The sequence below is a fragment of the Salvia splendens genome, chromosome 4 (assembly GCF_004379255.2).
Source record: "Salvia splendens isolate huo1 chromosome 4, SspV2, whole genome shotgun sequence".
In the NCBI taxonomy this organism is placed as follows: domain Eukaryota; kingdom Viridiplantae; phylum Streptophyta; class Magnoliopsida; order Lamiales; family Lamiaceae; genus Salvia; species Salvia splendens.
The window spans coordinates 41,153,547-41,176,911 of NC_056035.1; the positions used below are offsets into that span (position 1 = coordinate 41,153,547).

The window sequence follows — 23,365 nt, forward strand, 5'->3', positions numbered from 1 at the left end:
CCCCATCCGTGCTCTTGCCAACGAGCACGGATGTGGGCCCGGACCCACTTTTACTCTATGTCCTTAGACAAGAGCACAACACCCACGTCCGTATTCTTTCGCAAGGACAAGCTCAAGGGTCCCACCATTCTATTATTCAATTTAAATAAAAACATTTCCACAATATTAAAATGCATTAAAATTACCCGGAATACTATTACAAATTATTAAAAAAATAAAAATTACATAATTAAAATTCTAAAAATTAAAAAGTACATAATTAAAATCCTAAAAATTAAAAATTACATAATTAAACTCCTAAAAAATAAAAATTACATAATTAAACTCCTAAAAAATAAAAATTACATAATTAAACTCCTAAAAAAATAAAAATTATATAATTAAAGGCTAAAAATACCCCCGTGGAAGACTATTCATCCGGCTCTACCCCCAATGTTCTTTGGAGACCCCGTATCATTGCCACATGCGATCGAAGTTGTTCGGGGGTCATAGTTGACCTATCAACCGAATTGAATTGGGCCAAAACCCCCCACAACGAGTTGGTGGGGGGTTGAGGTGGCACAAAGGGAGCGGGAGCGGGATCGGGGGGCGGATGGAGTCGCGGCGCAACGGCGATTGGCCGTCGACTTCTTCCTTCCTTGCGGTCGGCGTTGGGAACTACTTGGGCCGGCGTCGGGGCTACCCAAGTTAGCTCCGCCGAGCTGGGTGGACACCTCATCGGAGCCGGCGTTGGATAGGGATACCGACCTCGACCGTTTGCTAAAGGAGCTAGAGGATGATGATACGCCTCCCATATACTTCGGATGCACACGCACCTCCGGCCAAACATTGAGGTACTTGAACGGTTTGTAGTGTTGGGATTGGTAGGTCGCCAACGCGACACTGATGATGTCGACCTCGCTTCTGCCGCTCCCCGCCGACCGCTCTTCCTAGAGGTAATGCCCCTGGAACTTTTGGATTTCTTCGTTGGCTATGCATATGGCATTGCGCACTATACTCTCATTGCGCCCGATTGTTCCAGCCGGCCGGTTTTGATTGTAACGGCGACAGACGCGCCACCATAAATGGTCCCCGGATTGGTTCGTGTTAATCTCTAGATCTTCGGAGACAGACAAAAATGCTTTGAATAATTGATCCATCTCCCCCGGAGTGTACGGGGTGCGGACACCATGAGTAGGAAGATGAGGAGTTTGAGAGCTGTCGCTCCCTCCCGCTCTAGGTACGGGTGGTTCGGGTGCCCACCCGTATTGCCCATCGGGGGCATCTTGGTCGTCCACCGGGTAAGGCCGATAGCCACCCGGAGCTTGCGAACTTTGGTTTGAGGAGAGGCCGAAAATTCCGTTTCCGGACTAGGAAATGGTTGCGAGCCGAACCATTCGTGGTTCCAACCATGGGAACCGGAGGGGTGATCGCCAGAGCCGGACATTTTTTTGTTGTAAGAGTGAAAGAAAGATTGAGAATTGTAAGAATGGAAATGAGAGAATTTAGATGAGAATTGTGTAGTGTGGTGTGAAATTTTTTGTGTGGAAGTGAGGATATTTGTAGATGAAAATGTGAATTTTTGGGGAAAAGAAATTGAAAAATAAATTAAAAGTGGGGAGAAAATGGATATAATTTTTTGGGAAGTGGGATTATTTTTTTTATTTTTAATCGGATTTTTAATTAAAATCCAATTTTTTTTAAAAAAAAAGGAAATTCCAACGGCATTACCGTTGGCCAATCAGGCGTTGACACGTGTGCTGTTCGCTGGCACGGACGTGCTCGATGCATCGAGCAGCGCCGCGCCAGCGGCAAGAGCGTAGCGGCGAGCAGTATTATTTTCTGATCATTTACGAAAGTAATTAACACGCTTGTTTAAATTATTATTTTTGTGTCAACGCAATGTTACATTAATATTAAGAGAAATTAAATAATTCGATTGCCAAAAGATTCATGAGGATACAGTATGACCTAATAGCTGGAACCCAGCAGGTTATATTAATCAAATTTTGTACTATATTAATTTTAAATAATAGGTTTAAGTCACGATGAAGATCATGGCATGGGCACCTCATTGTTTATTTTATACTATGATTAATTACAAGCTTGATTGGCTGTCGATACCTTAATCGCGTTGGTTTACACTAATCGAGTTAGTTCTTAAAATATGTCCCAATAGTGTTTTTAGAGCATCCACAACGGTGGACGGACGACGTCCGTCCGTTCGTGCCGCTGGCAAGGACGAGCTCCGCCGCCGCTGCGCTCTTGCCGCTGGCACGAATGTGCTCTTAGCTAAGAGCACGTCCGTGCCAACGGCAAGAGCAAGAGGCGTCGGAGTGGCATGCTCTGATTGGCCCGTTGATTTATCATTTTTTTTTATTATTTTTTAAAAAAAATTGAAAAAATCTGAAAAATTCAAAATTAATAAAAAAAATATTTTCCCACTTCCTAATAAAATATATCCATTTTTTCCACACTTTTAATTTATTTTTTTTCATTATTTTTACCCCAAAATTCATACTTTCATCTATAAATAGTCTCATTTCAAACACAAAAAAATGACACTATACCAAACAACTCTCTCAATCTCAAATTTTAGGGTTTTAATTATGTAATTTTTAATTTTTAGGAGTCTAATTATGTAATTTTTAATTTTTAGTATTTTAATTATGTAATTTTTAATTTTTAGGATTTTAATTATGTTGTTTTTATTTTATTTGTCATTTGTAATATTATTTAGGTTTTTTAATGAATTTTAATATTATGGAAATGTTTTTGTTTAATTGAATTTTAAATTGAATTGTGTTCGTCATTGCGGAAGAGCACAACTGTGCGTGTTGTGCTCTTGCCAGAGAGCAGGCAGAAAAAGTGGGTCCGGGCCCTCAACCGTGCTCGCTGGCAAGAGCACGGTTGTGGATGCTCTTATGCTTTTATTTTATGAATATCCAGTCTATTGTGCTAAGTATTTCATATTCCTTTAATTTAAAATATCCAAAGCTAAATGAATTATTTCTTTTTTAAGTATTTTCTCTCTTACTTTTTCCTCTCTACTTCTTTTGCTTTATTCTTTTCCACTTAACTAATAAAGTTCCGTTTTTTAAATCCCGTGTCGAAAAAAAATGCACCACTTAGTGAGGGACGGAGGGAGATATAAAGAATAGTATATCTTTATGTTTCATATTTCATCCGTCTACCAAATGTTGTCCACATTTGACTTAGTACGAGTTTTAAAGTTAAGAGTGTTAAAAAAGTTAATGGAATGTAAGTCCCATTTTTATATATTAGTTTTATGATAGAATGTGAGTGTAATGAATTAGTGGAAATTAAGGTTCTACTTCCCAAAAAGTAAAAAGACAAAGTGGACAATATTTGTGGATGAACCGAAATAGCAAAAGTAGACAACATTTTTATGGACGGAGGAATTATATTAGTATATCGGAATTCGATGGTTTAAGGTCCCATTTTTTCATCTTGGATAAATGGACCACTCACTCCGTCACTATACCAAATCATTAAATTCACATTTTATTATAAAATTAATTATATAAAGTGAGACTCATTTCTTTCACCAACTTTCATTCAAACTTTTTAAAATTTGCACCAAGTTAAAGTAAGATTTTAAACCGTGAAAGGAAGGAGTATTAAACTATAGTCAAAATATTAAATTAGGATTAACGATAACGCAATATAAAAATACAACATGAACATGCATGAAATTAACTGGTCATAGTCAAGCCTTAATGTGTTCTTATGTTTATCGGGTCGACCTATTAATGACACGATAATTTTGCGAGGTTCAGGGTTAGTTAGAGTTGGGTTCGACTTGTGAAGCCAAAGTAATGCAAATATGGAGTTTACGTACAAACCTTTGTTCGATTCGGTAAGATTATAAAATGCTATAGCATATGAGTGTTACATCCTCAAATATCACATTCATATGAGTCCATTAATTCTATTTAGGTCTTCCATAAAAGAAGATCATCAAGTTGCTTAAACTCATAAACTATTCCATTTTGCGTCTAGTGTGGTTATTCTTGTTTATATGAATTTACAATAAAGTTAAAGGGGTAGTCAACTAAGAGGGTATTAATCCTTTTTTAAGATTTCATAATCTCCAATTAATTATATAATCTCAGATTCGCAGCTACTATGTATATATATATATATGCGGTTGCAGATGCATTGATGTCGAGGGTATAATAATAAATTAACATAAGAAGAGTTTGTATTCTCCAAAATAGAGAGTGGAAATATCATTTTCAAGTATCTGAGATCGGATCTTTGACCGTTTGCACACCCAATCCATCATTTTCTTGATTTTTTTTTCTCTTCCTTTCTTTCTCTTTTAGAAAAACTAGTAGTACTAAATTTTATGTGCATAAATTGTACTTTACTGGAAATTCTAGATATTAAAATCGATTTTTTATGTGTTAATTAATTTTAGATAAATTAATGTGTTATATATTTGTCCTTTTACAATAATTTAAGAAAATATTATTTAAAAAAAAATATACATGGATTTACGAAAACAATATAGTAACTTTTTCATTGGATCTGCATAACTGCCTTGAAATCAAATTGAAATTATGTGTCAATGTATCATAAAATTTTCAATTAAAATTCAGTTTACGGATATTTTGCAATAAAATAGGCAACTTAGTAGAGAAATTATATAATTAATAGTAATAAAGATTAAACAAAATAGTCAGGAAAATTTAGAAGCATTATCCACTTTTCAGCTTTAAATGGGTTGCAGATTCCCTTTTTTAAATGATCAAGAACAATAAGAATAAGAATCTCACTACATAATAAAAATCAAGAATAACAAAAAAATGAACTTGAGGCACATGAAACCATTGCACTTTTTCAAAGGAATGGAAATGCATCTATGAATATTACTACAAGTCAGCACATAACCAAAACTAAGATATTAATATGCTTCCCTAAAAGGTAGAAAACAACAAGAAGAAGAAGAACAAAGTTGCAAGAAGATGATGAACAACATAAAAAAATTCCAATGATCAAATAGTGAGATTTTCTTGAATCCCTGCGAATGTGCCGATGATCTTACCACCTATGTCCGGGAAGGTCTCACAACCGGGGAGAGGACCGACCTTCCCTGTTGCATCCACTTGCACAGGATACTTAAGCAAGTGTCCTCTCAATGGACTCATTTCTTCAGACTCAAACTGTTGCCAGTTCAGTTGCCCCATCCATCTTATTCGTCTCACGCATTCCAAACTCTCTGGATTCTCAAAGCACGCCTCCAAAGTACCCGTGTGCTCCGCCCACAGTGACATCCTATATCCATATATCTGCATCACCACCATCTTACCAACTTTTTATCATATGATTTTTCAGGTTTTCTCGACAGCTTTAACCCAGATTCCACTACAAGATACTCTTATTTTATGGTGTTTCTTCATAAAAAAAACTCAACACCATATTATTCTTTCAAGTGTTAACTAAACCAACGAAGATTGTAACCTGGTGTGATCTAGTTTTTTTACCTGTGCTTTCGGGTGAGCTTGTTGGCTAGCCCATCTATGACGAGGCTGATACGCGCCAATGGCGATTTCAGTGTCTCTGGTCCCTCCCAACGAGCGTTGGTTGATGTTGGCAGAACCCAGTATCACGTATTCGTCATCCACTATCATTCCCTTGGAGTGGACATAGATCATGAAGCGGCGGTTTCTTCGAGCCAGGGCCTAGGAAGTGATACATCCACTAGTCAGAAGGATACTAATAAGCATTAGAGCATGATGGGTGGATGGATAGTGTACTTGTGGAGAATTTCCTGTGGAGTTCCTGCTATTTGATGACGGACACCTCTTGTAATCCGGCTCCCGACTGCCAAGGCAGAAGAAATTCAAATAATCCTCGGGCGTCTGCTCTCTATCCAGCCTTGCTTCTACTAAAGCATTGTAGATTGTTTCATACATCATTTGCATTGTATTATACTGCCAAAAGAGAATTCTTTGAGTTGCAGTGCTGGAGGGGACTCCTTCAGGCCACATTGGGACGATAATGTATGCTGCGAAACGCTCCCTTGCTCGGATCTTCTTGGCAATCTTGAGAGCTATTTCCATAGGAATTAGGTTGTTTGCACCTAAAAACAGAAATGGATAAACTGATCGAAATGAACACACAACCCCTTTCCAAGTACTGTCACATTGAGTTCCTCACCCAAGTTCTGGCAAGTAGACCAACTGTACGATGACCCGAGGAAGTACTGGCTCTCGATGTAAATGAAGTGCTGAGCCGCGCGGATTGCCTTTACATAAGCTGTGTGTATACTCATGTCTATAAACACATTCTTCCCACACATAAGGTTCTGTTTAATAGAGCTAAATGTTAATTAATTCCTTCATTACAAGTGTAAACTTTGTGTTCTTGTACCTTTTCTGTAGCCTTTATTGGATCCTTGGGGAAGCCCCTAACGGAATTGGAGTCGATGGAACGGAATACCTGGACATTCCATGCCTTCGGATCACCTTCTGTCACTTTAGCCGACTCTTCTAGTCCCAATATATCGGGGATTCGTTTAAGCTTGAGTAAGGAATCATCGTGTGCCAGCTTGATCTGGCTGTGGCGCTTTGAGGCCTTTAGCCATCGTTCCTCAAAGTTTCTCAAGACGTCGCACGCTGCTTGACCGTCAAACCTGCAGTGCAAATCATGCCATGCCTCTCTAGGACATCCCACAGTAGGCCCCTGTTTGATATCATGATTGTGTAATAAAGAATAAATATAAGCAACATCAACATCAAACATCAAGTAGAATTTAGACAAACATTACCACAAAATTGGGATTGTGATAGTCATCTTTGTGAACAGTTAGTAATGTGCTGAAGATTGGGTGTTGTGGAGTGTCATATCTTCCCTTGCATAGGTCAAGTCCTCCAACAAATGCCATGATTTTTCTTCTGTTGTTACCCGCGACTACGTCTACGATCACACTCTTCTGGTGATGAGTGTAGATTGTTCCTGTTTCCTAATGACAAAACAACACATTATACCACTTTGATTTTGAATTAAAGCATAGCTTAAACAAGTATAAAAAAACCTGCTTTTTAGCCCAGCTGCCTTTCCCAGCACTTCTGGGACACAACAGTACTTTAACGCACGAATTCTTGAAATAGCGTCTCGTTTCATCATCCCCGGTGTTCATAACCCCTTCCTGCAGTGATTATGTTGAGACATTACATTGAAATAAGAAAACAACAGAGATGGTTGGTTGGTCCTCACTGTTTTATATCCAAATATGGTTGTGGAAGTTGGATCATCCCAAACTAGGAGAAGTATTCTCACTCCTTCTTGAGACTTGGCCTTCAGAAGCTCACCCAAGCTACTGTTGGTCACAAGAGGATCGTCTCTAACAAGGTGAACCATATGGTAAATAGACCATCCTGTGATGTAAACTAGCCAACGGGCTTGAGATATCGCGTCATATATGTCGCGCCAACAGTTACCATTTCTATAGACTGTTCCATCACTCAACACCACATTAGGAAGTGAACCTTTATGGACATGAGCATCTTGATAGAGTGTGACAGTTCCTCCTGTTCTAAGAGGAAAATAGGTACCTGTCACGCCTTCATGCTGAATTGACATGTACTCCATTGGTATATACTGAATCCATAGGCTCAAGGAAGCACCCCGGTTACACGGCTTCCCATTCACACCAATGATGGGGTAAGCTCCAGTCATTCGTGCCCCAGTGATTAGTTGTTGTATAGGGATCCCAACAGCCCCTATGACCTCAGATCCCACAAAATCGTTGTCTTTCACGAGGAACTGCACCTCTGTGCCGTAATGTGCTACTGGGACATTGAAATGCTGGTCCCAGACAGGATTTTCGTCATCTCTTATCACAAAAGTCCTGCAGATTACAGCACCAGATATGGCAACTGTGACATAAGGGTCACTTGTTTGGATTTTTCCACAAAAAGTGCCTATCATGTCACCTATGCTATTGTTGACTAGATCCATGTTGGGGAGATTCTTGGCTCCCTTCACATAAATCTCCAGATTTCCATGAAGTAAAAATATGCTCAACGGCGTCATTGAGGTCTTGAATGGGACAATCTGCACTTCCTGACAATGGTATGAGCCATAGGTCAATGGAGCCATGTTGGCCATTGCACTCTCTCCTCCCTGGTCTTAAAGTACGAGAATGATTTTATGTCCCCAAAGGCACTAACTGAAGAGGGCCTTCTTAAAACAACCATAAAACTCACCAAGATCCAATCTTTACAATAACTTCACTTCCTACATCAATATTCAAACGCCCCTTATATAACTCATATATCTATCTGCATAATGTGATCAACATGCAGGGAGTTCAATATCAAAATATCCAAAATAAACCATCAAATGGATACTAAAAAGAAAATGCAACTTTCTAAATAAACATATCGAGCATGAATCAAATCCAAATATATGTAACTCAAGAAAAAGGGTGTTAGGTTCTGCAAATGAGGCTATGATTTCATAACCCCAAAGGCACTATTCAAAGAGGGCCTTCCTAAAACAACCATAAAACTCATCAAGATTCAATCTTTAGAGCATTTGGTTCAATAACTTCACTTCCTACTTAGTCTTCAAACCCCCCCAATGTAGATATATGCATATATCGAGCTGCACATTGTGATGAAAAAAAAACCCCCCACAATAATCATTCAAATGGATATCCAACTCTCTAATTGAATGAGGATGATTCAAATACAAATATATGTGACTCGAGAAAATGTAATGGAATTAGATTCTTGATCGAGAAAAAGGGTGTTAGGTTATGGAGAAAAGTCTTTGTATTTTCACGTAGTTTGGAAGGTTTCTGAAGTTATGATGGGAGGGGCGTTGTAAGCGGAATTTATCCAATTAGTATTTATGTGAATTTATTCGATACGAGTAGTAATTGTGTAATGCAATATATACATATAATTACAAAAATATAGAGTGCATGTTTACTATAAAAATCTTTACAAACGACAATAATAGCATAAAGCTTTACAGAGTAATATTACAAAAGATTTCATATATTAAAAGATGTAAATGATACATGCATGCAGGGGACGTACACTTAGAGAGAGAGAGAGAATCCAATGAAATTAACAAAAATGTAATCAAGAGGAAAAATGAAGAAAAAGAAAATGTAAAAAAGGTTATTATTAGTTGACGTTTTAATGATAATTGATCTTTTTTTTAAAAATGGAAATGTGATATTTTAGTTATCTTGATAAATATTCTTAATTATGATTGGCATACTTTAGCGCCAAAATCAAACTGCCGCTGCTTACAAACTGCGACCCTAAACACCAGATTTGGTGGGCTGAAACCGCCGCCGATCTGAGCTAGTGAGCCTGCAAGATGACACCAGAGGAGGGCGGCGCAGTCGGCGCGCCCGGAAGCGCTGGAGCGTCTGAAGGCACTCTGTCGTCACACTCGGATGAATATACCACCCTGATGGCCTGATGAAACGAACTCCCGCCAGTGAACCCAGCTTCCCATTTTAAACTATAATCTGATCCCCATTCATCCAGATTCCATATATAAATTTGTGTTCCAGTACTATCTGCCCCAAAGATACCCATTACCCACTTTTTCACCAATAAGATACTTATCAAATGAGGAATATCTTTTAATGATATTCTAAGTCTTTTTTGTCAACACTTGTAAGTTGTAAATTTGTAATTGTTGTAACTTGTAATTGTTGTAATTTATATTAAAAATTTTCGATTTATAATTGTTGTAACTTGTAATTGTTGTAAGTAACTTGTAATTGTTGTAAGTAACTTGTATTTAAATTTTTTGATTTGTAATTGTTGTAATTTGTAATTTTAAAGTTGTAATTTGTAATGTTAAGTAATAAGTTGTAATTTGCAATATTGAAGTTGTAATTTGTAATTTTAAGTTGTAATTTGTAAATTTTAAGTTGTAATTTGTAATTTTAAAGTTGTAATTTGCAATTTTACCGTTGTAATTTGCAATTTTACCGTTGCCCCGATCACCACCACGACGAGATGAAGACATGATATTATGGAAATTGGAAGTAGAGAATAGAGAGTAGTGTTTATGTGAATATGATAACGTGAACAAGAACAACGTGAGTAAATTATGAGCGCAAATAACGTAAACAACTTGAGAGAATGAGGATGGAGAATAGAGAAATTGAGATTGAGAGAGAAATTCTTATCAACACAAGAATGGGATAAGTAGAAAATGAAGAGGATGGGGTATTTATAGGGGAAAAATGTGATTAAAAAAAAGAAAAAAAAGAAAAAATTTCAAAATTTTGAAATCCGGCAGAACCGCCGGTTTACTCCTTGAACCGCCGGTTTTTGGTCAGAAACCGCCGGTTTCGTCAACGGTTTTCTAACGAAAACCGGCGGTTTCTGACCCGGTTTCTGAAAAGGCTACGTATAGGCCGGTGGTAGCCTGAAAAGGTGTCGGAACCGGCGAACCGGCGGTTCAGAACCGCCGGTTACGGTTCGCAAATTTCTTGAACCTGAACCGGCCCGTCGGAACAGCCGGTTCCGGTCACGGTTCGAACCGCCGCCGACGGTTCCGGGCCGGTTCAGCCAGGCCGGTTCGGTTTGGTGATGTCTATGTATCATGTTGTTCTTGGAGGATCGGAGATTGAGTTGCAACCATCTTTTAGACATAGCCTTGCTCTCCATTATTGGGTTATATGGAGTTCACATCAATGATATTTGTCCTTTCAGGATATGCCACTTCCATAAGATCTTAAAGGCAACAACTTCTGCGCTTTGCTTGGAACTCATACTAGGTATTAGAGAAATGATGTCTCATTCTGATTGATTTAACACCTTGAAGATCCAAACTTAGTAGTGTACATCCCTTTCCAGGCAGCGGACAATTCTTTCATTCCCAGTACATACAATCTATGCTGCCTAACATCCCCGGAAGCCCGTGCTGATTCCCGTGTATATCCAGCAGAGCCTGACAATCTTCGGGGGTAGGCCTCCGCAGATACCTATCCCCGAATATCTCCCTAACGCCCTAACAAAAAATACTTCAGGCAATCGTGGACAGTCGTCTCGCCGATGTGGAGGTACTCGTCGAACATGTCGGTCGCGCTTCCGTATGCCAGCTGCCTGATTGCGACAGTGCACTTCTGTAACGGCGTGTGGCCGGGTTTACTAGCCGCATCCTCCCATTTTACGATTTTGGTCATAGACATTATCTTTTGAATTTTTGCATCCCGAACATTTCAACTCGGATCACAATTGGTCCTAAACTAACAGTCTCGTCAAATTTTAAACGATCAACATTTTTAACTCAATTTTGACCAATTAAAGCCGTTAAGTATGATGAGTTACTCTCTAATTATATTATTAATTATTTTAATAAATTATCATTTAAAATATAAAACAAATTGATGTTCTATCAAACACTTAATCCAAAACCCTAGCAGCCGCAACCATGGCAATGGGTAGGAACAACTCGTCCTCCGCGGCACCAATCGACAACTCCGACACCATCGTCACCTCCTCCCGCGAAAAATCCCCAATCCTCTGGACCCTCACTCCTGTTGCATGCATGCCTATAAACTTGATCAACACACATGCATGCAACGGGCGCGCACACATGCATGCATCATATTGAGCTAGCTGTGACGTGGCATTAGTTAAGAGACTCTGACCAATGAGAGGGAGGCAATGACATGTTATTGACCAATGAGAAGGAAGCTATGACGTGTAAAGTGATCCGACGTGGAAGATGACTAAGACGAGAGAGAAGTGAGCTAAGATGCATAGTATAAGTAGTGTAGTTGCTCTTTCAATTGCTTTGTCGTTCATTTTGTTAAGAGTGTAATCGTGAGCTTAGATCGTGGATCTAGAGTTCCTCTTTATTCCTCAATTGGATAAACGTTCATTCGTGATTAATAATACATCCATTTGCTGATCATTAGTGATGTGATTGCGTGCTATCGCTGAGGTTCGAGTGTTACGAGCTAAGATAGGGAAGTCTCGGGGAAAAGTCGTAACAATTGGTATTCAGAGCAATCGATCTCCGGACGTCGGAACGGTGACTCGAGGTGCGGAAATGGAGAAGAAGATGATGGAGATGATGGAGCAGAGAATGCATGAGATGAGAGAAGAGCACGAGATCAAAATTATGGAATTGACACACTCAATTGCTGCGATTAATTTGCAGAATCAAAAAAATAAAGCAATGGAGAATGATGAAGGTAGTAACAGAGGAAAGCAAGGTGATGGAGAATGGGGAAGATCGACGCGTTATGAATTCCCTAAGTTTGATGGCGATGGATTTGAAGATTGGATGATGAGAGCTGAATATTTCTTCCAAGTAGCTAAAGTACCAGAGGAAGAGAAAGTCAGAGTAGCTGCGATTCATCTGGAAGGAAGAGCATTGCAGTGGCATCGAGGTTTTGAGAGCTTACATGGAGATATGGCTTATGCTGACTGGTCGTGTTATAGCTCATCCTTAGCCGCGCGTTTTGGTGCTCATGCTTACGAAGATCCGTTAGCTGATCTCAGGAATCTCAAACAAAAAGGTACGCTACAAGATTATATGGATACTTTTGATGAACTATATCCTAGAGCTGGAATTAAGGAAGATCAAGCTTTGAGTTTCTTTTTATCTGGATTGATTGATGAATTACAAATGCATGTGCGTATGTTTCGACCTAAGGCTTTAGCTGAGGCTTACTCCTTAGCCAAGCTACAAGAACTTACTGTTAAGGCTTTAGGAGATAAAGCTAAAGGAAGTCAGAACAATGTGCAAGCTAATAATAGCTATTACTCGAGTAGCAAACCTATGTCTGTAACTGCTACTAATAAGGTGGGAACTCTGAGTAATTGGAGTGGGGGAAACAAAGAGAATAACAGAATTAGAGGAGTTAGAGCCAACACAAACTTGACTCCTAAAGAAATAGTTGAAAAAAGAGCAAAGAAAGAATGTTTTTGGTGCACTGAGAAGTTTACTTCAAACCATCATTGTAGTAAAAGGAAATCATACGTTGTGCAATTAATTGATGTAGGAGAAGTAGGAAGTAGTGAAGAGCAGAGGGAGACTGATGAAGAGGATGAGAAGGAGAAGTCTGAATTGCAGCTTTCCTTACATGCGGTCTGGGGAAAAGATGGACCTCAAGTAATGAGAATTAAGGAAAATGTCAGAAAAAGATTTTAAGGATCTTGATAGACACTGGCAGCACTCATAACTTTTTAAGTGCTAAAGTGGCTAAGAAAGTTAACTGCAAACTGCTTCCTGTTAACTCAAAGGCTGTGGAAGTGGCAAATGGACAGATTCTACAGTGCACTAAAAAATGTAATAGATTGGAGTGGGAGATGCAGAGGTCCAGGTTTCATGGAGAAGTTTATCTTATCACTCTGGAAACCTATGACCTCATATTAGGTGGAATTTTAATAATCTCAGTATGGTTTTTAATCTCCATGGTGAAGAAGTGAAGTTACAAGGAGAGAGATGGTTGCCAAAGGCTGAGCAATTAAATTTTTTACACATATTGAATCCAGAAGAGACGGATGTGAATCAAAGAAAACTGAGTCAGTGTATACCTTCTGTTGAGATTGATGCAAATTGTTGTTATGAACTTAGTGTTGAAGAGATTTGGCCAAATCTCAACTTGATTCTTAAAGAATTTGCTGCAGTATTTGAGGAGCAAAAAACATTACCTCCACAGAGAGAGCAAGATCACAAAATTACATTGAAAGAGGGTGCAGATGCAGCCAATATGAGACCTTACAAGTATGCTGCACATCAAAAAAATGTTATTGAAGCTATGATTGAGGATATGCTTAAAGCTGGAGTTATAAGGCACAGTGGGAGCCTTTTGCAAGCTCAATTGTGTTGGTTAAGAAGAAAGACTCTACTTAGAGAATGTGTATGGATTATAGAGCCTTGAATGCCATAACTGTCAAAGATAAGTATCCTATACCTGTTATTGAAGAGTTGTCGGATGAGCTGGGTAAAGCAGCTTGGTTCTCTAAAATCGATTTAAGATCTGGTTATTGGCAAGTGAGGATGAAGCCAGAGGATATTCACAAGACTGCTTTTAAAACTCATTCTGGACATTATGAGTTTTTAGTTATGCCATTCGGCTTGACAAATGCTCTAGCAACATTTCAGAATTTGATGAACACAATCTTCAGGAATTACTTGAGGAAATTCATATTGGTATTCTTTGATGATATTCTGATATATAGCAGTAGCCAAGAAGCTCATGAACAACATCTGAGAGTGGTCATGGAATTGATGAGAGAGCACAACTTGCTAGCTAAAAGAAGTAAGTGTACTTTTGGGTGTAAAAATGTGGAGTATCTTGGTCATGTTATATCTGATGAAGGAGTTTCAACTAATGAAGGGAAAATAGAGGCAGTTAAACAGTGGCCTCAGCCTAAAACTGTTAAACAAGTGAGGAGTTTCCTAGGCTTAACTGGATATTACAGGAGATTTGTGCACAACTATGGGGTGATAGCTAGGCCATTGATAGAGGTGATTAAAGGCAATATATTTAGATGGACCATAGAAGCACATGAAGCTTTTCAGAATCTTAAAACGGCTATCATTACAACTCCTGTGTTGGCCTTACCAGATTTTTCTAAGGAGTTTGTTGTGGAGACTGATGCATCTGGAGTTGGAATTGGAGCTGTGTTGATTCAAGATAAACACCCCATAGCCTTTATCAGTAAGTCTCTATCTCCTAAATATCAAATCTTATCAGTATATGAAAAAGAATTGCTGGCTATTCTAATGGCAGTTAAGAAGTGGTATCACTCTTTGCAAAGTAAAAAGTTCATCATCCTGACTGATCATCAGAGTTTAAAGTATTTGATGGATCAGAAGTTAACTACTCCGACTCAACAAGCTTGGATGACTAAGCTAATGCACTTTGATTATGAAATTAGATATAAGAAAGGCATTGAAAACTCAGTGGCTGATGCTTTATCCAGAGTTCCAGAGGTGATGACTTATGCTTTAACTTCATTTGTGTTTCCTCTTGAGTTGATTACAAAGATCAAAGAGTCATGGAAACAAGATCCTCTGATACAGAAGATTTTGAAAGAGAAACAGGAGAATGCAGAGTCCCATCCAAAATTCAGTTGGAATAAAGATGAGTTGAGAAGAAAAGACAGGCTAGTGGTGGGAAATGATTTGATATTAAAGGCTCAGATTTTATCTACCTTTCATGGGTCTGCTTTGGCTGGCCATTCAGGAGTTTTGGGAACTTACAAGAGGCTATTTGCTCTATTATATTGGCCAAAATTAAGGAAGGATGTCAGAGAATTTGTTCGAGTCTGTGTTACTTGTCAAAGATATAAACCAAGTAATGCTGCTCCATCTAGATTATTACAACCTCTTCCAGTTCCTACTGCACTTTTTACAGATCTCTCAATGGATTTCATTGAGGCCTTGCCGAGCTCACAAGGTTATGACACTATATTTGTGGTGGTGGATAGACTAAGTAAGTATGCAAATTTCATGGCTCTATCGCACCCTTTTACAGAAAAGAAGGTGGCTGAGGTATTTTTGGATTCTGTTTTTAAATTACATGGAATGCCAATAAAGATTGTGAGTGATAGAGGAGCCATCTTTGTGGGAAGCTTCTGGAAGGAGTTTATGAGTTTGTTAGGAGTTGAGTTGTTATACTCCACGGCTTATCACCCAGAGACTGATGGCCAAACTGAGATAGTTAATAGAAGTCTGCAATGCTACTTGCGCTGTGCTATGAGGGAGAAACCACACACTTGGTTCCATTGGCTAGGCTTGGCTGAGTATTGGTACAATACTACCTATCATTCTAATATTCAAATGACTCCTTTTGAAGCCTTATATGGCTTTGAACCTCCTCTACATGTTCCTTATTTGCCGGGTGATTCCAATGTTGAAGCAGTAGACCTTGCTCTAAAGGATAGAGAAGAGATGCTGGCTATACTTAGGAGAAATGTGCAGAAAGCGGCCGATAGGATGAAAAAACGAGCAGATCAACACAGGAGTGATAAGGAACATGAGATAGGAGAGTGGGTTTGGTTGAAATTGAGAGAGTATAGCTGTTTGAGGGAAACATCACAAGTTTGAGCCTAAATATTTTGGTCCTTATCAAATACTAGACAAGATTGAAGCAGTAGCTTATAAACTCAATCTGCCAACCTCAGCTACAATTCATAATGTGTTTCATGTGTCTCTATTGAAACCGACTTCTCCACCAACAGGTCCCATTATTGATTTACCTGAGATTTCTCATATAAATGATGCTATTTCTTAGGCTATACTCGACAGGAAGATGGTGAAAAGGCAGAATCAGGCAGCAACAAAATGGCTTATTCATTGGGAAGGAAAATCGTCGGCTGATGCTTCATGGGAGTTTGATGAGGTAATTAAGGCAAGATTTCCATGGTTTCTTGTGGACAGGGAACTTTAAGAGGGGGGTATTGTTGCATGCATGACTATAAACTTGATCAACACACATGCATGCAACGGGCGCGCACACATGCATGCATCATATTGAGCTAGCTATGACGTGGCATTAGTGAAGAGACTCTGACCAATGAGACGGAGGCAATGACATGTTATTGACCAATGAGAAGGAAGCTATGACGTGTAAAGTGATCCGACGTGGAAGATGACTAAGACGAGAGAGAAGTGAGCTAAGATGCATAGTATAAGTAGTGTAGTTGCTCTTTCAATTGCTTTGTCGTTCATTTTGTTAAGAGTGTAATCGTGAGCTTAGATCATGGATCTAGAGTTCCTCTTCATTCGATGTGATTGCGTGCTATCGCTGAGGTTCGAGTGTTACGAGCTAAGATAGGGAAGTCTCGGGGAAAAGTCGTAACAACTCCTCCTCCTCCGGCGTCGCCACCCACCCGCCGCTTCTGCTTCCCGGAAATGCACCGCTTGTTGAGGTCAGCCACGAATCGCTGGTCGGTAGCCCCGATACCCCCTCAAGCCCAACTATTAAAGTTATTTGTTGGCCCAAAAGAAGTGGTCCATATACACTCCCTCCTCCACTATCGGCTATACCTCTCTCTCCTTCCACACAATTGAGGAACAACCCCAAATTTAGATCCCCAAATCGTCGCCTCCTTCAATCTCACCGCCGGAGATGGATAAATGCTCTCATCACCGTCCGCCTCCCTCCGTCTAAATCTCTCTCTCGCAGTTTCAACACCACTCCGTCCCGTCACAACCGCCAGCTGTATCACTATCACATTCCCAGATTGAGAAAAAAGTAGTACCACTTGTGTTGCACATCAAGGGTTTTGATAGAACACCCATTTGTTTTATATTTTAAATAATAATTTATTAAAATAATTAAGAATATAATTAGGAAGTAAGTAATTATACTTAACAGTTTTAATTAGTAAAAATCGGGTTAAAAACGTTGACCGTTTAAAATTTGACAGAACTGTTAGTTTAGAACCAATTGTGATCTGATTTAAAATGTTCGGCATCCAAAAATTTTAAAAATAATGTTTATGATCAAAATTGTAAAATGAACATATGTTCCGGATCAATTTTGCCCTTTACTCTTAAAAATATTATAGACCAATTTATAAATATTATCAATTTTAGACCAATTTATATTGTGTAGGAAAAAGGTGTCAAACATAACATACAGGACCAAATTTTTTGGCCAAATATCTAAGATAAAATAATTGAACTTTAGCCTATAATAATAATGACTTTATCAGCAATATAATTCTCCATTTTCACATCGACAAGTTCAAACTTGCCACTACAATCTGTATAATTTTATAAACGGCAAAAATTTGAAACAAACGAACAATCATATTTATTCAAGTCATTTAAAATAAAAAAAACATATAATTCCTTCAAAATACACTCATCAAACCAGGTCCTTATTTTTATTCACATAACACCAAATGAAACTAATTATTGAGTAAGCAGAAAAATAGCAGAAAGCAAAATCCCACGACAAAGTGAGTAGTTGTCTATGCTATAAATGAGTGGTTTTTATTTACAACAGAAGACTATAACGAGTCATCAGTGTTACAACAAAGAGGTAAATGGATAAGAGTTGCAACTAAACCAGAAACACCCATAGCATTCACATTATGATGCACTTCTCTTTCGATTTCGATTCCTGCTTTGAGGAGCCCGTGTGCTTCCCACTGTTCCGCGGAGCCTGCACTCGGAGACACAGAAGCATATCTAAATCAGATAATGCAACTACTGTATGAACAGATGATGAAGCTACGCTGAAAGTGCAAGCTCCATTTAGTTTGGCACTAAATACACGTGCCCGTAGAAATGGATGCATAAGATTAAGAACGGGAATATGTATGTTATGTTCGAGCTAGAATTAATAATGGGTGTTTCTGGTATCAATTTCACATAATATTGCTCATGTAACAGAAGCCAAAACCATCTCAAAGCATTGATAGGGATGTCACAGGATTAGTACGATTTGCTGGATTATTTATTATTATTAATACGGAAGATTTGGTAGTTACTACAGTAAGATCTCAACTTTAACATACCTGGGGCTGGGGAGGACCGACAATCAGCCTTGAACTGCCGCTGACGGCTTGCTGCTGTGCATTACGCTGCTGCTGCTGTTCTCGCTGCTGTTCCTGCTGCGGTTGATCAAATTCCTGTTGTTGGAGAGCTATCGCCAGTTGCAAATCAGAACTGCCAGAAAAGAATCCAAGTAAGACTCACGAGCTTGCTCTATTAGAAAATAAATCAAATTAAATTTGAACACCATTATGACATGCATGAGATGAAAATTAGTAGTACTAGATAAAAAGGAAGAATCTGAAGTATAAGTTGAAGAAATTATAAATCAAGCTGACATAAACATCGAATGAGTGTCTTTTAAATAATACCCACAAAGAAAGAAAATCCAAAAAGCACCTTTTTAAGAGAAAATGACTTCAAAATATATATATGAATAAAGGGTTAATTGGCAAAGTACATGAATAAATGAAGACCAAAGTAGGCAGGTCATGAAATATTCAGATACCAATACATTCCGTAGTCACAGTGAACTAAATCATAAATATGTAACATAATAACTAAACTAAGAGAACAACAAATCATGAGCCAAAGAAATAGAATTACTTGAAACTTGTATTTGGTTCGGAACTATCAATGCTAGCCAGGTAGTCCTGCAAAGAAGAGATTTAAATAAGGTTTGCACTTGAACACATAAGATCTAGAACAAGAAACTACATACTGCAGTAGTAGCCCTAGCATTCTGTTCATCCCATGTGCTGCTGGAATTTTCATCCATCTTGAATTGCTTAAAGTTCCCAGTCATATAAACAGTATCACCATTCACCTAAAACATGAAAATCAAATTAACAGAACATAAATAGTCACCACTATCTAGGTTTCCATGCACTAAAAAGAAACATCAGCTTACCTCATTTAGTTTTTCCCACACCAAGTCTGGCTGATTTAGATACCCTTGGTCAGTTGCTAAAATGTACAATTCACCTTCATACTGCAAATTAACCGATTAATCAGGTACAAATGTAATCAAATGGTCTGATACCAATACACAGTTGCAAATAACATCAATATTCCAGAGAAATTCTATTCCAGATGCCAAATTAATCCTTACAAGTTCCCACCCCTATAATAGGTTTTATAAATATATATATGAAAATTTTGAGGGAGGGCACCCCTCCTGCTTACACTCTAGATCCGCCCCTGAGCAGAATTAAACACATAATATCACAAGATTGAACCACATCTTCAAATATATTATGTGATGTAATATATCATGCTTTGCTACAGGCATAGGATCTAAATATATGGAAATGCACTATACATGGGCAGGTACATACAATCAAGCAATATGAATAGAAAAGAAGTATAAAAAACCTTTTAGGTCATGGATTGTCATTCCTCAGAAGGTGTTTTACATGCAATAAAGGGTATATGGAATTATGGATATGAAAGAATTCTGGAATAACAGGAAACTGATACAACATTATAAATCTTGAACAATAAAAAGTTGTTAAATGCATTAATCATCAGTGAGTCATATATAATCAATGTTTTCACATGGGAAACTTACAAGTATTACCGAGTCATCACTATAATTGTTGAAGAGAAAAATTATAAATAACATAGCAAATTGCAGGTACTAACCTTAAACATAGTGTTGAAATGATTATTCCTGAAGAACACACAAAGCTCACGTTCCTTGACTTGGTCTTGCAAGCAAAATAGGCTGCAACAAGACAACCAATCATCAGGAGATTCTTGTGGCAAAAACAAAGCATATCTTCTTAACCAATGGGGCAATGTAGCAAACATAAATACCCATATACAGTCAACTGACTAGCACTATTCTTCATGAAGTTCTTGATGATTTCCCCTAATGAGAAATAATACATGCATTAGCATAAAGGTCTAATAAAATTAAACAAATAGAGTTGTCTTAATCTTGAATTCAATAAAACAAAATAATCACCAGGGAATTATTATCATTGATCTAGAGCACTTTTTACCTTCTTTTACAGAAATTGTGTCCTTGCTACCAAAGTCACCATTTTCCACAAAACCTGTATCAACCTGTTCCGCAAGTACCACCTCCCCTTCATACATAGGCTCTCGGTTAGCATAAGCATCAGTACCTGAGTCCAATATGCGATCTTCACCTTCATAAATTGGTTCACTATCATCAACACTGGAAGACTTGGCTTCAGTTTTATCATTTTGGTGTATTTGGCTGCTAGATGAATCTGAATCTGCACTATTCAACAAACTGGGTGAATCTTTTCCGTCAGATACATCACAAGAATTTTTCTCGGCTTCTGGGTTTGAGGTAGAAGTGACTTGATCCTGGGCATGATTATCAATGATCAATTCATGCTTTGAGTCATTAGATGCAGGTAGACGATCTTGTCCTAAAGATACTGGTTGGATCTTGTCTGAACCAATCACATTATCAACAACGTTTCTAGATTCTTCATCTGGAGGTTGAGCACACAATTGCTTTTCATCAGTTTCTGAAGAAAGGGCTTCATGTGAAACCACTTCAGAGCCTGGATCTACATGGAGCTTTCCCAGAGCATTGCTATCATCGGATATCAATGCCACAGTCTTTGCGGGTTCGACAGCAAAATTAGTTTCAACCATTTCCGGCGATGCGAGCAGTTCACACTTGTTGATCGAAGGACTTTCATGCATATGGCCATCAGACACAACACCATCTGCCATTGGAATAGAATTTTCCATCTCTGACAATCTCAAGGCTCTTAAGAGCTCTTCTTCTTCTTCGATGTCCCCTTTCCTTGCTTGTGGAGGAGAATCATTAAAGGATTGGCCTCTTGAAAGACTTGGAGAAGGAATTCCAAGAGCTGCAGTAGTTGCAGCGACAAAATCAACAGTGTCATCTTCAGAATTCTTTTTCTGTTCACTCGTTATACTTTTTGCCTCTAATGAAACAAGCTCCCCCATGAGAGTATTATATGATTTAGCCCCGATAGCATCAGCAGTTTCATGGTCCTGAAACGCATGCATAGAAACATTTACTTGACTATCAATCAACCCACAGGCCACCGGTTATACAATAGATAATGGGAGCTATGAAAGAACAAATAAGACTTATTGCTAAAAGTTAGATAACATGCTTGAAGAATAGTTATGAACAGATGATAGTGCCATTATGCTAGAATTATAAATAAGTGATTCAATAAATCACTTCTTTATCTGACACCCATAGTACACAAGAGACAATGAATACCGGCATATATTTTACAACAAAATGTCACATGAGGAGAAAGATTCACATTGTTGGATACCCTATGTTTCACAAATTTCTTGCAAGTTTAGCCAGTCAGATAGAGAAACAAACCATACCTGTGGGTCAACAATCCATCCATGGTAGAGTGGAATATATAATAAATCATAGATTGCACACTCTGGGGTGAACTCAAAATCATCAATTCTGAAAATTTCAGACAAAATTCATCAAAAAATTATATATAGACGCAGTTTCTAGTTTACTCAGATCATACCGCACTACAGCAAGGATTACCCCCAAAATAAAATTGAATAACACATGTACTAGAGTATTTAGAGACCACAAAAATTTAGCCTCAAAGCACATAAAAGTAGATTGTAGCATTTGACAGGTCAAAGGAGAAGCAAACAAGTGGTATACCTTCTAAATTTCAAATTCACATCAATGCCTGTTGTAAGCCTTGGAAGTAAATCAATTGCATCTGCAATATTTTGCAGCTGATTTTCTACATACCCAGTGTCTTTGTTCTGTCGTCCGAGACACAAGATTAGATTAATCAATAAAAGGAGAGGAAGCAGGCAAACTACTATACTCAGCTCAAGTTAATTACAAAGATATGAATTTGCAAAGAAAAATCTTCTTCCCAACTCAAAAGCCTCAATCTCACCAATTTATTAGCAAGAATATTGAAAAAAAGAAACAATTACATCGGTGTTAGTGTTTGAGTCGATCAACCGCTCAGCCACAAGTGAAAGCAATTTTTCTTGAGAAACCTCTGGAATATCTGGGCTCAGATTCAAACTGTTCTTTAGGGAAAGAACATTACCTATCGTCATATGTAACATCAAGTTAGGTCAAACAAGGATAGATGCACGTAAAGGCTCGGCATTAGAACCTCTATTGTGAACATAATTCTAGCAAGACCGGTATACAAGATCAGTTTTTCATCCTAAGCCTCAATACTCACGATGTCAAACCAATTAAACAAAACATAAACAGCTACGACTAAATATGTATCTAGAAAATATATCCCTAAATTAGGTTCTCCTCACACAGCCATATGCCCACATTCCACACAATCCACACACCAACCAAAAAGTAAACGTGATGAGCAGCCCTCAAGACTTAGACAAGATGAGTCAGAATTACTAATTAACACAGTAGTAATAATTCTGAATCGAATTTCACTCAGGTTTTTCATTTTCCGCAGTTTGCAGTTTCATGAAATCAATCGTGCAAAACCCAAAAATACGTTATATCTAAGATCAGAATCACGTCAACTCTTATCAGAGCTAAAATTAGAAGGACCTAGAGAGAATGAAAGCGATATTACAGATAGCGAGGAGAGGGCATGGGCCGTTGTCGTTCTGGAGAATGATAGGCGCGGTTCGCCCAAGAAACTGAATGACTTTAGTCTTATGCACCATCTCCTTCTCGCGCTTGGCCTCCAGCTCAAGCGGCGGGGCGGCGGAGGGTGAACCGGACTGAGGCGAAGAATCCATTCGTGTAGCTGTTTCGCAGATTCTGAAGCGATCAAATCAATTATGCTTTTCTCCAGAAGTTGTTACTACAAAACACAAACAAACAGCGGTGGAGTGACGATAGCAGTTACAGGCTGGAAATAGAAGAAATGATTTTGGGAGTTTTCTGAAAATGTTGTCG

General features: G+C 38.4%; 2 protein-coding genes across 2 annotated transcripts; both read right to left on the reverse strand.

Annotated features, from left to right (window-relative positions):
- Positions 1 to 5,000: 5,000 nt before the first annotated feature.
- On the reverse strand, positions 5,001 to 8,118 carry LOC121801148 (phospholipase D beta 1-like). The gene is made up of 8 exons (XM_042200598.1): positions 7,225 to 8,118; positions 7,043 to 7,156; positions 6,776 to 6,970; positions 6,379 to 6,690; positions 6,166 to 6,313; positions 5,763 to 6,088; positions 5,490 to 5,687; positions 5,001 to 5,294 (listed from the first exon to the last, which is right to left on the reverse strand). The coding sequence occupies exons 1-8, from the start codon at positions 8,116 to 8,118 to the stop codon at positions 5,001 to 5,003; spliced, it is 2,481 nt and encodes an 826-aa protein (XP_042056532.1).
- A 9,706-nt stretch (positions 8,119 to 17,824) lies between these two features.
- On the reverse strand, positions 17,825 to 23,356 carry LOC121800138 (ubiquitin carboxyl-terminal hydrolase MINDY-1-like). Its single transcript, XM_042199720.1, has 12 exons — positions 23,037 to 23,356; positions 22,411 to 22,529; positions 22,124 to 22,230; positions 21,820 to 21,907; positions 20,466 to 21,465; positions 20,278 to 20,332; positions 20,104 to 20,185; positions 19,370 to 19,450; positions 19,181 to 19,285; positions 19,066 to 19,112; positions 18,483 to 18,633; positions 17,825 to 18,127 (listed from the first exon to the last, which is right to left on the reverse strand). The coding sequence occupies exons 1-12, from the start codon at positions 23,203 to 23,205 to the stop codon at positions 18,050 to 18,052; spliced, it is 2,082 nt and encodes a 693-aa protein (XP_042055654.1). The 5' UTR covers positions 23,206 to 23,356; the 3' UTR covers positions 17,825 to 18,049.
- Positions 23,357 to 23,365: the final 9 nt, after the last annotated feature.

Coding starts and splice junctions, on each gene's coding strand:
- LOC121800138 (XM_042199720.1), bottom strand. CDS start 23,205: ATGGATTCTTCGCCTCAGTCCGGTTCACCCTCCGCCGCCCCGCCGCTT. Junction 20,333..20,465: donor CACAATTTCTGTAAAAGAAG/GTAAAAAGTGCT, acceptor ATTTCTCATTAG/GGGAAATCATCAAGAACTTC. Junction 19,451..20,103: donor ATTTCAACACTATGTTTAAG/GTTAGTACCTGC, acceptor GTTAATTTGCAG/TATGAAGGTGAATTGTACAT.
- LOC121801148 (XM_042200598.1), bottom strand. CDS start 8,118: ATGGCCAACATGGCTCCATTGACCTATGGCTCATACCATTGTCAGGAA. Junction 5,688..5,762: donor CCACAGGAAATTCTCCACAA/GTACACTATCCA, acceptor ATCACTTCCTAG/GCCCTGGCTCGAAGAAACCG. Junction 5,295..5,489: donor AAGCTCACCCGAAAGCACAG/GTAAAAAAACTA, acceptor GTGGTGATGCAG/ATATATGGATATAGGATGTC.